The sequence below is a fragment of the Apostichopus japonicus genome, chromosome 3 (genome assembly GCF_037975245.1).
Source record: "Apostichopus japonicus isolate 1M-3 chromosome 3, ASM3797524v1, whole genome shotgun sequence".
NCBI classification, from domain to species: Eukaryota; Metazoa; Echinodermata; class Holothuroidea; order Aspidochirotida; family Stichopodidae; genus Apostichopus; species Apostichopus japonicus.
In genome coordinates, this window is record NC_092563.1 from 16,205,203 (window position 1) to 16,219,296 (window position 14,094).

At 38.5% G+C, this 14,094-nt stretch overlaps 1 protein-coding gene across 24 annotated transcripts in view; it reads left to right on the top strand.

Moving 5' to 3' along the window:
- The window catches only part of LOC139964883 (uncharacterized), a 131,735-nt gene that overhangs the window by 95,204 nt on the left and 22,437 nt on the right, over positions 1 to 14,094 (top strand). For 22 of the 24 annotated variants that reach the window (XM_071967124.1, XM_071967025.1, XM_071966951.1 and 19 more), the window contains 13 exons: positions 113 to 232; positions 2,071 to 2,214; positions 3,159 to 3,329; positions 4,060 to 4,227; positions 4,987 to 5,106; positions 5,664 to 5,783; positions 6,391 to 6,510; positions 7,559 to 7,804; positions 8,622 to 8,735; positions 9,294 to 9,530; positions 9,876 to 10,001; positions 10,747 to 10,995; positions 12,130 to 12,249. In XM_071967124.1, the coding sequence (XP_071823225.1) occupies positions 113 to 232; positions 2,071 to 2,214; positions 3,159 to 3,329; positions 4,060 to 4,227; positions 4,987 to 5,106; positions 5,664 to 5,783; positions 6,391 to 6,510; positions 7,559 to 7,804; positions 8,622 to 8,735; positions 9,294 to 9,530; positions 9,876 to 10,001; positions 10,747 to 10,995; positions 12,130 to 12,249 (2,055 nt within the window). The remainder of the gene's footprint in view (positions 1 to 112; positions 233 to 2,070; positions 2,215 to 3,158; positions 3,330 to 4,059; positions 4,228 to 4,986; positions 5,107 to 5,663; positions 5,784 to 6,390; positions 6,511 to 7,558; positions 7,805 to 8,621; positions 8,736 to 9,293; positions 9,531 to 9,875; positions 10,002 to 10,746; positions 10,996 to 12,129; positions 12,250 to 14,094) is intronic. The other 2 variants (XM_071966982.1, XM_071967114.1) reach the window with 2 other exon arrangements.

Below are 14,094 nucleotides of genomic sequence, written 5' to 3' on the forward strand. Positions count from 1 at the left end.
GTATTTGTTTGCATGTAAGAAGTAAATATTTGATACAGCTAGTGCCAAGTTGGCTCCATAACTGATGAGTGGATTTTCTTACTATTTTCTTATTTATTTTCTCTTGTAACAGGAGGAGGAGGCGGAGCTTGTGATCCAAATCCTTGTGGTCCCCGAGGAACTTGTGAAGAAACTCCCTTTGGATATATTTGTTTTTGTCCAGATGGCAGCATCGGTCAAGAATGTCCAGATGGTAAGAAAACCTTTGCCTCTTTCATGAGAGTAAAAAAACAACATCCAAACAGTTCTTTACTAAGACGCATCCTAGTGTTAGTCAAGTCTGCACAGCACTAAGTCCTGTTTGCCTAAGTCGAGATTAGTGAAACAGGCCCCAGATATCTTATTTAGATTGAGGTCCTGTAATCTGAAGCCCTCAGTCTCTGGTTTGATAAGTTATTTGTGAAAATATCTGTTACATTGTCTTTGTAAGAGTCAGACAATGTATCCCACTATATACAGATCAAGAGATACAACTCAATGTCATGACTTAGGAACATAACTTCAAATGCACAATTCGATCAGTGCCATTAACTTAGACGTTGCAATAAGTCTTAATTAATTTATTCACTAGATATTTTATAACCAGTATTCTTGTGTGTTAGATTTATTTTTCTGTTTTGTTTCTTGCTACAGAATATTGAATATTTGCTTTGAGTGGTTTTGTGTGTGTAGGTATTTGCTTGCATGTAAGAAGTAAAGATTTCATACAGCTAGTGCCAAGTTGGCTCCATAACTAAGTCCTGTGTGCCTAAGTCAAGTTTAGTGAAACAGGCCCCAGATATCTTACATAGATTGAGGGCCTGTAATACGTCTTAATTTTACATGTGCGCGTGATTCAAATCCTTGCCCAGAATGGTGGAACTTGCGAAGAATTTACTTTCCTTGATGGTTATTACTGTACTCATCCTCCCGGTAGAAGGAAACTTTGAGAGGAATTACATCTAATATCAACAGAGAATGTTGACTCAAAATGTCTCACTTTGTTTACAATTAGGTGTTGTTTATTACATCTCACACTTTCTGTGAATAGTGGATGCTGTAGCAACTACATTCATAACTTCCAGGGCAGTAATAAACACCTCAGCTCTAGAACAAATGTGTGGTTGCAAGGTAATATATAAAGGTTCCAGAAACACTTATTCATAGCTTGCAAAGATATTATTTGTGATCATAGCAGCTGTTAAATCGTGCAATATTTCACTGTTTCTCGCATAAGGTAACCTCTGAAATTGTTAAGTAGTGCCATTAACTTAACTTATAACTAGTAAAAATTATTTTTGTTAGCTTTATTTTTTCTTTGTCTTTCTTGTAAGATACAATTAGTAAACTGAGCTCTGAAATCTGTATGCAGCACGTTAACAGCAAAGTGATCTGCCTTTCTGACCATTCCTTTATTCAGAAGAAGGAAATGGTTCTTCTTTTGTGAAATGCGTTCTTTTGTCCAGAGAACTGCACTTTCTATCAGATATACGATTACAATTAAAATCTAGCTGCGATAAGAAGGTGAAAATGTTATAACCATCATTCACGGATGGGGGTGCACTGCACATATGGCTTCTTATGAATACAATATTGTACCATTGACATGAAACCGCAACATTTTCTGGGAGAAAGTTTTATATTTTTGTCTTGGTCAATATACAACAACAACAAAAAACAGTTCTTTTCAGCAGTCACGATCTCGGTTCGAGACGATGTAAATCTTTCTGCTGTTGCCGGATAAACTTGATAAAAAATTCCTCAGAGCTTGACGAAAGATTTGGTATCTTCACGATGAAACAGTACAATCGAGATGAGCTGTTTTTGCCCTCGTAGGGCAGAAAAATTTTTAGCAACTTTTTTTTATAAAACAGTACCAACAGAACATCCTGATAAATATAATTGGTTGACTCTCTTGAATACAGAACGGTCGAACAGTAGAGCCCTCCTCGAGATTATCGTCTGGTTAAAACTCGGCTAAAAATATTGAAGGTGTTAGAATTGATGTAAAAGAATGACTTTCAATTGTTTCTTTTTCTCTTCACATCTTAGAGGATTGTAATTCCATAATCTGTACAAGTCAGTTCGATCCAGTTTGCGGAACCGACCTGGTATCTTACGGTAATGATTGTGAACTTTCCAGAGCAACCTGCCGGGATCCAAATATCCGTTTGCTGTATCGAAGACTGTGCGATGGTAAATATAATATTTTTTTCTCAAGATATTTCTCATATTTCATTTTTTTGGGGGGGGGGCGGGAATATTTTTGACCCTTTTTTTCTTATAGAAAAAAGGGGCATTTTATATCTGTCATGTAATTTGCTATAATCCTAGTGAATTCATTCTGACAAATAAAGCAAAATCTGATTAAAACTCACTTGAATTATTTTGTTATACGTCACACATGAACTGAATATAAACTTGGCCTTAAAGAAACTAATAGATATTACCCCCCCCCCCCATTTAAAAAAAACAAGATTGGCAAACTGAGGGAATTTGTCCAACTTATTAAGATACCTTGTCTTGAGATAAGTTTACAATACTTCTGTGGTTTCTGAAACAAATCTCGTGACCCATGGACAATTCCATTGCTACCCAAACATTGGGTAATGCGACCCATGGGTTTGCGAACCGTTGGTTTAAACTTTCACACTGTTGGAACAATTTGTTCAACTGTTACATTGTGAATTGCTGCGGTAAATCTGTCACGATTCATCCATATCCATGGATATCTTTGTGTGGCAGTTGTTTCATTTCCTTTTTTTTCACAAAGATTAGACTGTTTCCCTCCTTTTTTTCCCAGAAACATTGTATTTGCAATCTTATTAACCTTAAAAACCCCAACTGAAGGTTATTCACAGCGTGTATTCAATACATTACAGAAATAAAAAAATTTGTGCAATTTATTTGAAAGCTTTCATGTAATCAGGGTCACATTGTACCATAATATGCTAGGAAGTCAAAGAATGGTCACACAGTCATGCTGAAATTTTTAACAAACCTCACTTTACTATGTTGAAATCAGTCTACTTTCACAAAGGCATTTTACTATCACAATAAATATTTTAACAAATGAAACACCCCCCCACCCCTGCCTAAAGCACAAGGGGGTAAACTTGTTCATACTTTACTCCTGATAGACGGCACATGTCCGGATGGTACCGGGCCAGTGACTACTTGTTTCGATCGTCCCTGCGGTGTCGGGAGATCTCCTTGCACATCTTACCCGGACGCCGTCTGCGTGGATAATTACTGCGGAGGTTGTAACACAGACTGGTACCTGGATGGGGAACTGGTGGACTGCAATGACAGTGAGTTGATCGATCCTCTTGAGTGTTCTAGTCCTGTTACAGCATGCTGTGTATGAGTTGTAATTCTCATCACATATGATATACAACATCAAGGCCATGAGAGCCGCCTTAGTCTCTCTCACGGATGATGTTTCGTCGTGCTTCTGAGGAGTACTGATGTAATGGTTTGTGTGCTAGACTAAGCAACTCTGTCAGTGACCTTCACAAAGACTTGAATGCATGGGCATAGCAATATACCGGGGGAGGGGGGAGGGAGGAGGTGGTGGAGGGGGAGGGAGGGAGGAGGGGGGATGTGCATACTGGTAACATTTAAACTTGTACTACACTAATGTAATTAATATGATGGTAGTGATAGCATCAGTTTGAATCTATAAGTCTCCTGCCCGGAACATAAACTTTCTCGTGGGGTAGAGGAAACCTGTTGCTTTAATAGACCCCTCTCCGGGACTGGCATCAACACCACACCCCTCCCATCCCCTCATTATTATAACCCTGGCTAAGAGTAGGTTGTTGAAATGGTCATTTCTGAACAAGTGGAGGATGGTGCTTGGCAAGGTTTGCAAACTATCCATTAGTCATAGGACAGTAGGTTGTTTTTTTATTTTAATGCAGTCTTCGATGGCCGTGTACGTCTCTGTATAGCAGGTCTCTTGAAGATGAATCAAACTCTCGTGTAGGCTGTACGTTTTAATGAAACCACATTGGTTTCCTTCTCTTTCTTCATCTGTAGACACTGCTTGTCCCGATGGACTTCCACCGATTCCCTGTCTTGTCGATCCGTGCACCTTTGCCAGCTGTACATCGAATCCCGAGGCAAGGTGTGTTGCAAACTACTGCAATAGGATGAGACCATGCCTGGCGGAGTGGTTCGATGAAAATGGCGACCAAGTGGAATGTGGTAAGGACTAACAGAACGGTCAGGAAACCTCGGTCTCTAGTAGTGTATTTGTCTCTCTCTTCAGTTATGGGTCTCGAGAAGTTGGCGAGAAAATTTATACAGGCTAAAATCCAGCTCTGGATCTTCATGTTCTATATATAAGGCATCTTGTGGAAAAGCAGCAGCAAGGCCGATTCAATATCGAAGAAGTTAGATTATCTTGACGGACCAGTGTGCAGCGCTCTGTTGTGTGAGACTGCAATGAGTTAGTGTATGACACTGTACAGCTCAGGAAGGCTGCATCCTACTCAGCCTGGCTGCAGGATGCTGCAGCCCCCTCCCCCTCCTCCTGAGCATCTTACTTTTGACAGTACATATTAAGGAATGTGTGTTAATTTTCTACCCACTATGACTTTCCTGGGAAGTTCTGAGTGATCTAGCACCTGGTAAATTATGTAGATTTGTTTGCATAGTTTCATATGAGATGGATACATTGTTGTGGTATCAGTAGATCTGTGAGTCAGCATACTGTCATAAATGGATGTTATGGAAAGCCAGAATACATGGAAAACGGAAAATGAAAATCTTGTTTTTCAGTTATTTTTTTTTTCAGTTATTTTTTTCTAAAGGAAATTGAATAATTGGTTTGTGTGGTTTTGTGTGTACGTATTTGCTTGTGTGTAAGAAGTATATATGTCACATAGCTAGTACCAAGTTGACTTCATAACTAATGAGTGGATTTTCTCATTATTTTCTTATTTTTATTTTCTCTTGTAACAGGAGGAGGAGGCGGAGCTTGTGATCCAAATCCTTGTGGTCCCCGAGGAACTTGTGAAGAAACTCCCTTTGGATATATTTGTTTTTGTCCAGATGGCAGCGTCGGTCAAGAATGTCCAGATGGTAAGAAAACCTTTGTCTCTTTCATGAGAGTAATAAAAACCATCCAAACAGTTCTTTACTAAGACACATCTTAGTGTAAGCCAAGTCCTCAGAGCACTAAGTCCTGTGTGCGTAAGTCGAATTTAGTGAAACAGGCCCAAGATATCTTAATTTAGATTGAGGGCCTGGAATATGTCTTAATATCACATGACTTTGTCAGAGTGACTCAAAGTGACAACCCAATGCTGGATAAAGTAATTCATGCAATAATACACTGTTCTTGCTTTAGTAACCTCTGAAATTGTTAACTATTGCCATTAACTTAGACTTTGCAATAAGTCTTCATTTTTTGTATTCACTAGATACTTCATAGCCAGTAATCTTGTTTTTCAGTTATTTTTTTTTTTTCAGTTATTTTTTTCTAAAGGAAATTGAATAATTGGTTTGTGTGGTTTTGTGTGTATGTATTTGCTTGTGTGTAAGAAGTATATATGTCACATAGCTAGTACCAAGTTGACTCCACAACTAATGAGTGGATTTTCTCATTATTTTCTTATTTTTATTTTCTCTTGTAACAGGAGGAGGAGGCGGAGCTTGTGATCCAAATCCTTGTGGTCCCCGAGGAACTTGTGAAGAAACTCCCTTTGGATATATTTGTTTTTGTCCAGATGGCAGCATCGGTCAAGAATGTCCAGATGGTAAGGAAACCTTTGTCTCTTTCATGAGAGTAAAAAAACATCCAAACAGTTCTTTACTAAGACGCATCTTAGTGTAAGTCAAGTCTGCAGAGCACTAAGTCCTGTGTGCTTAAGTCGAGTTTAGTGAAACAGGCCCCAGATATCTTATTTAGATTGAGGGTCTGTAAAACGTCTTAATTTTACATGTGCGTGTAATTCAAATCCTTGTCAGAATGGTGGAACTTGCGAAGTTTTTTATTGTCCTCGATGATTATTACTGTACTTGTCCTCCCGGCGTCGAGTTTAGTCGAGTTTAGTGAGGTGCTGCTATCCAGTATTTCTACAGAACGGTTATATCGGTCCTAATTATGCGCTTGATCGACACTGTTTACGGAATTCTGATTCAATGTAACACTCTGATTGAGTGATATCAACTTTTCTTCTCCATTTTAAGGTTTCCTGGACAATGGTTAAATTTCAATATTTCTGATTTTTTTTTGGTAGAGAATGTCTGACTCAAGTTGGCAAGTATGCATGAAGTTATCCTTAACTAAGATTTCTTGTTTCTGGAAACAATTCCATTCAAGTTTAACATTCTTGCTCTATATTTTTCGTCCGGTCTATATAGAACTGCCCTGTGCAGACCCGAGTACTTCCTGTCTCAACGGTGGAACTTGCATACCCAATGATAACGACGGGTTTACCTGCATTTGTCAGAGAGATTTCTTTGGCGTTAATTGTGAAATCAGTAAGAAAGTTGAAATCTTGTTTTTTATTTAAACTAAATATAGTAACGATTATTAATTTTTTTATAATTAGATAGAAGCCACATTGCTTTGCATTCCCCACATTTAGGTATTTACAATTGCGATCATGTTGCATCTTTCTGACTTTCATCATAATATATAATCACAGTAATGGTAATTTACATTAATAATTACTAAAATATTAAATATTACTGTAAAAAACAGTAATATATTAATATTGATATATTCAGGAGGAGACTGTCTTTGGTTGTACCATGTTAAAAATGGAAGTGAAAAAATCTTGCTCTAAAGTGGAGAAAATATCTGGAAATTGACATTTAAATTCCCCGGTTGAATTGCTCGTAAAGCAAGTATTTTACATATATTATTTTTTTATACGTATTTTTATATATATATATATATATATATATATATATATCTATCGTTTGAAAAAAACGAAATCATGGCAATCAACCGCAAGTTGGGATGCTTTGGTAACAGAGCTATTACATTTCCAATACAGAGATTTTCTGGCTTAAAATAGTCCGTGGCAGTCTTCCAACTTTCTGTGTTCTGATTGGCTAATAGTCCAATACCCATCGTCTGCCAAAAATTCTTGCATCTTCAGTACTCAATGAACAAAGTATTTTGTTAAACTACAACTTGCAATATTAATTTCTTCTTGTGCAGATGCTCGTGCTATACGCTACCATATTGTGTGCACCCAATTATGTCACGTTAATCCCTGAGAAGTCGTGTCCCCGGGACACAAATTTTATAATATTCTAGTAAACAATGTTACCGCCGCAAAATTTTCACACATTCTAAAACTGATACCCAAAGTAGTACCACATTGTATGAAAATTGATGCATTTCACCTGGTTATCAATTAATCACATAGTGACAAGAACTGCTTCTGTCCAGAAAATTATATCTGTAATCAGGAAAGCTTCTTCCAACGATATTAAAAGTAAAATGCATCAAAATCAGTCAGAAATGTTGAGCTTGTGGCATACTCTAGTATCCTCCACATTTCCGTTCCTCCTCCAGTTGTCGGAGTCAGTGTGACGATCGACTGCCCGACCCCGGGCTCAATTGAGATCTTTGAGATCGGCGCCAACATCGTGGCCGTCTGGCCGCTGGTCACCTGCTCGGATGGCAGTAATTTCCCAGTGGCTGCTACGTGCTCTTCGGACCCTGGGGATCTGTTCCCTCGAGGTGGAAACAATATGGTATCTTGCTCGTGCGCGATCAACATGGCGGTGGCAGAGTGCTCATTCGTTGTCGGGAACGATGGTGAGTGTAATTTGGGACTGCGATGGTTGGGAATGATGTAAAATGACGAGTGGATCGGGAGTGCTTTACACACTGAATTAAGGGTTGATCTCATTTAGATACCTCTCACTATTGAAATGGATCAATTCCAGATACAGTGTTAATAAACGTGGTATGATAAAGCACACGTATTGCCATACACCCCTACAGTTATGATCCTTAATCTGTCCCTCGGATCTGCATCCTGGGTGCAGGTGTGCTAATTCCATCGGCTTATAGTCTCGAATCGTTCGGACCCGAGATAGTGTTTACGATATATCATTGCCAATATATCATGCCATTGTATCAGCGATCCCTTGGAGGTGCAGTCTAATTGAGATGCAGTTGATTGGTTTATAGTTAAGTATGATCATCCTTGTAATGTATTCAAGGTACCACAAGGTTATGTCCATCCTATTTTCCTATGATCCCTCGACTCTCATGCCAGTGTTGACTTGGTCCATTGGTTAATGTATGATCTACCCAGATCCTGGTCATGTACCGCGGCCTGCGGGTACCACATGGTTATGTTCATTCTCTTTCCCTCCCTGGAATCCCATCCTAGTGTTGACTTAGTCCATTGGTTTATGTAGATCATCTTCACACACAGGAGAGTAATCTTATCCCAGCAGAAGACAAGATTTGATTGGTTTATGATGATCTCTTCAGGTCTGCGTAACCTACCCTGTTCCCGTACCACGCATATTCATTCGTTATCATGTATTCCTCCAGATTGTTATTAGATTCATAAATATGTTTATTCACTGTTCATTCCATTTTTTTTTGACCCATGATCCAGATCCCTGCAGCAACTCGCCTTGTCAGAACGGAGGACTTTGTGTCCCCACAATGACTGGGCCGGCTTTTGTTTGCCAGTGTCCGTTTAGCTTCGCTGGTCCCACCTGTGAACAAGGTCCGTACAGAGTTAACTCATCTTCAAAATCATAGATTTTAATTTGCTTCTCAAAATGTGGTTTATTATTTCACAGTCAGTAATATTCTGTTTATGATGTGCTCGTTAATAAATACCTCAATGGCAGATTTGCTGTTTTGATATTCCTTATACAGTATTCCATTATTATACAGGATACAGTATTTTTCATCAAACAATATGCAAGTCTCTATACCCTGCTTCAGGGATGCCATGAATTTCTAGCAGAGGAATAGTTAAATTTGGATTTGCCACCAGCTTAAGTAGTTGTGCTTGTAGTTAATTGGTACTGCCCATAGACTTTGTATATCATAGCTGGATCACTGGATCAAATCTCATTCAAGCCAGCACTAAAGATAGATTCTGTCGTTACTGTTATATGGATTTCATATTAATTAGAATACACATAAACAAGAATTGTTTTCCTCGAAAGACGCAACGCCAGTAATTAAAATCTTGTCCACCTCTTTTGGTGAGTAATCTTTTTCTTTTCAAACTTTTGTTTGCGTCATTTGTTTGCTTCATGTCTAAACACCACAGCTGTGCCTCGGGTGAATGTGACCTGCCCGTCGAATGTCCCGATATTTGACCTACCGACGGGTCCTGTTGCATTGTGGACTATTCCATTCTGCATGGAGGGTGGTGTCCCTACTACACAGGCTACTTGTGATAGTGCCCCACTGGCTGACCTGACTCCTGGAATTACCACTGTCACTTGTACATGTGAGGGATCTGGTGTGTTCTCTGCAAGTTGTAGTTTTGCTATTGTAGTAGATGGTAAGACTCGCTTCTCTCTCAATAAATTTCAAAAGGGAGGGAGCCCCCCTCTCATTGTATTGTCTCCTCTTCCTCTTATCCCCACCCCTCTCCTCTCCCCTTCTCCACATTCCCTCTACCCCCATCTTTTCCTTCCTCTCACTCCTCCCTAAAAACAAAACGTGGGAGAGAGGAGGGGGGTGGGGATCATTTTAGCTACTTAAAAAATTTTGACTGTGGCATAATGAGATAAGGAAGGGAAACTCAATACACATTTAGCCTGCATGTTATCGATTTAGAATTTCTTGTCGTCAATTTTGTGAACGTATCATTTATTGAGAATATGTAACAATCTGTCATCTCTAGGACCGATTAATCCTTGCGTTAGTCAGCCGTGTCTTAACGGAGGGGTTTGTTCGCCGAGTCCTATGAATCCAGCCGAATTCACGTGCGCCTGTCCAGCAGCAAACACAGGCCGGTTTTGCCAAGATGGTGAGTAGATCTCCTCACGGTATCGTAGTAAACTCGAGACGAAAATGTACCGAAATATAGAAAAAACACAGGGCCGCCGAATTAATTGCTCGGGCAGGGATCGGATCGGGAAGCTAACTCGTCCGTGCTACAAAAATGTGATCATAACGTTGACGTCTCGAGTAGTTTTGATGTTATCTCAGTATAGCTTGAACCATTGAAGATAAATACAGCTCCCTATTGTTTTTTGCTAAATTCTTTATTTAGAAGAATTTTCTAAGAAACTACTTGACAGTTTGTTTCTATAGCACTCTGCTGATAGAAGGATTTATAGTCAGGGCCACTGAGGCATTTCATAAGGCTAACGATGCATAGAAACAAAAGTTGTTTATTTTTTGAACTTGAAGGTTTTTTTTTGCCTGCTTTCCTTTTCGTTATTCGCTTTGTTTTTGACAAGGTGAAAATGTTTAGTTAGCATCTGTGTTAATAACACTAGATATTTACATTTCATACAGGTGTTGATTAATTTATCATATTGCAGACTTGCTATTAATTGTATATACATATGAATGATGTCCTCCAAAAAAAAAAAAAAAAAAAACTTTGAACATTTCACAGAACCCAGGTAAATGTCTGTTTTGACAACAACTTCAAATGCATTTTAACATAGCTGGTTAGAAGGTGGGGTGTAATTGTAGTTTGATTTTCATATCAAGGTATTAATGTCTTCTTCCACTCGGCTTCCTTCTTCTTTCTGTCTCGTCAGTGGTACCTCCGCTCGTCGCCACGTGTCTTCCCGAGGACTTATCCATAATCACATTTGATACCGGGGTTTTCGCGACCTGGAACAACGTGGTCTGCACCAGTCCCGGCAGCATGCTGCCTTTGGCGGTCACCTGCGACCAAGAATCTCCCGCTATTTTCTTTGGCGCCGGTAGAAATGTCATCGAATGTACCTGCGAAGATACGGCGACGGGTAGAGTGAGCCAGTGTACATTTGATGTAGTCGCAGAAGGTGAGTTGAACACTAGCTGATTGCATGTGCTTTAAAGGGGCCAATTAATGGTCTTTTAAACATGTTACGCCGATTCTGGAAAGTATGAAATATATCTATACGTGTGGCCAGTGGTAGAATACTGGTAAAACTTTATCCAGGCTCTTGGGTGTAAAAAATGGGATTTTTTTGTAAACGAAATAATTAGGCCTATCGGTTGAGAAAACTAATTAAGCAGCTTGTTTAGTCGTGTAAATTTTGTTTCAACATATTCAACACTAAAGTTCCATAAAACATGCAGTTCAGATGATTGACTAGGTAAAGTGTAAATATCATATAATAATTTAAAAAGAATCCGTGGCAATGAAGCTTGAAAACCAGAAGAAATGTTCCATATGGGAAGGCCACTTTTGAGGAGCAGTGTAAATTGAACCGGTATTATTGTCGAGTGAATAAATTTGGTGGCATGATAAGCAATGAATGATATCATCTGGGAGGGTTGTGGCTCTCTCATTCGATCAGCAGAAATCCATGGTATGAAATCTATGGTAATGAAATCCATGGTATGAAATTGTCTTCCACACTGGACCGAAAAAAAAAAAAAAAAAACATAAAGTGGATAGCCAATGGACATATATTTATTAAACTGGATAGCCAACGGACATATATTTATTAAACTGGATAGCCAACGGACATATATTTATTAAACTGGATAGCCAACGGACATATATTTATTAAACTGGATAGCCAACGGACATATATTTATTAAACTGGATAGCCAACGGACATATATTTATTAAACTGGATAGCCAACGGACATATATTTATTAAACTGGATAGCCAACGGACATATATTTATTAAACTGGATAGCCAACGGACATATATTTATTAAACTGGATAGCCAACGGACATATATTTATTAAACTGGATAGCCAACGGACATATATTTATTAAAATGGATAGCCAACGGACATATATTTATAAGCTAAAAGCCATTTCGCTTCTACGATGTTCATATCTGGCTGCCTAACCTCATAAAGTAAGATATATCCTCTTCCCTGCCTATGTGTTAAACACATAGACGATGCTTAGAGTGTTGCTGTTAGTGTAATCCTTCTACTCCTATCTTCTCGTCCTCCCACACCATATAAAAGTCGATCCTTGTGCAGCGATGCCCTGCTTGAATGGTGGAACATGTTCACCAAGCACAGCCAGTCCTTTGGGCTTTACCTGTACCTGCCCGAATGGATACTCAGGGGACAGATGCGAGATAGGTGAGAATCACGTATACAAGATAATTAATTAATTAATTGGAGTAGTAAACACATTCAGGATGGAAATAATGCAACGAGTCTACGTCTTTGTTGAGTTCGAAACGGGTTGTTGCTTCAGTTTGCTCTCGTGTTTCCATCGAATTTACGAAAAACTACCAAATATTGTCATAAATAAGGGGACACAAGAATCTAAGAAACGCTCTTACTTTCTTTTTAAGGTGACAAAGAATCTAAGAAACATTCTACTTTACTCTTTCTTAAGGTGGTAGGATCTAAGACACCCTCTTAGTTTTACTCTTTCTTTAAAGGTGACAAAGAATTTAAGAAACCCTCTTAATTTTTCTTAAGGTGGCAAAGAATCTAAGAAACACTCTACTTACGCTTTCTTAAGGTGATAGGATCCAAGACACCCACGTACCCTCTTACTTTTATCTTTTCTTAAGGTGATAGGATTTTAGACACCCTCTTACTTTTCTCTTTCTTTAAAGGTGACAAAGAAACTCTCTGACTTTTTTATTTATTAAGGTGATAGGATCTAAGAAATGCTCTTTCTTTACTCTTTCTTAAGGTGACAAAGAATTTAAGAAACCCTCTTACCTTTTTCTTAAGGTGACAAAGAATCTAAGGAATGCTCTTACTTGATATTATCACCAAATGAATATTTACCAATAGTTATTAAATGACGATTGAAAATGTATAACATAAGACAATTTTTGCACAGATTTATCAGTTAATGTCAATCACAAGCTAGTAAAAGCTTCATATTTTGTTGATTTACTTATTTTAAGTAGTTTGTGTTTTTATCTGAATTGAAATTTAACCTGCCAAAGCTATTGGAGTGCACAGTTAAAAGTAGTGTTGCTACGATAATCGTTTTCAATATCGGTATCGGCCGATATTTTGCAATATCGGCAGCATATCGGTATCGGTAAAATTTTGCCTAATTGCCGATAACAGCAAACCGATATTGAACTTTTCTTTTTAACAGCAGAGCTACTTCTTTATACTTGCAATGATCTGTTAATCTGCCCAAGACGATCCATTTCTTTAGCGTCATTTAAACTCAGATTCATTTTCGATTAATATCCATGGAAACCTGACCCTCCGTAACCTCTAAAAACATGTCTCCGGCGCGCGAATATAACCAATGACCTTCGTGAACCTTGGCCTACACACAGCTTTAGTGCAGCATACACTGTACTAACCATTCATTTTCTCAAAGGCCTCCGTGAAAACCTTGAACATGATGTATAACTGCACAGTTCAGCAGTGTTGGAAAACCTTGTTCAATTTCCCACGAACACAAAATACTGAAAACTTTTTTTATTTAAATTTTCACGAAACTGATAAATTTTAAAATGACAAGTTAGAGTACCTATATAATTTTATAAAACGAAAAGAGATTTAATCTGTCTTTCAATCTTTAAATAGTGCTACTTACAAAACTTCCGATATTATGAAACAAACAACGTTCAGCAAAGCCCTGTTTCTAGACTGCCTAACATTGAATAGCGTGCACTATGCGTACATTTTTACAACTGCAGTGTTTAACCCTGTACCCAACTACCACGGTACATGTGCTGCAAATTTTCCCAGGTACCTTCCCAAAGTAACTGTCAGCTCATCCCCTGTGTAACACCTGCTTGTTAACATTTTTTGGCACGTTGCCAGGGAACTTTTTAGTTACGTGAGATCCGTAACAGCCGAGGTGGTAAGGCTATTTGCTATACACTTAACTATGGTAGGATATTATTTTTTCCGTTTTTTGGGGAATTTTAGAAAATACTTTCTTTTCCCCACGCTTAACAACAGATGTGTTCTTACGGTATATTCATAAATGGATGC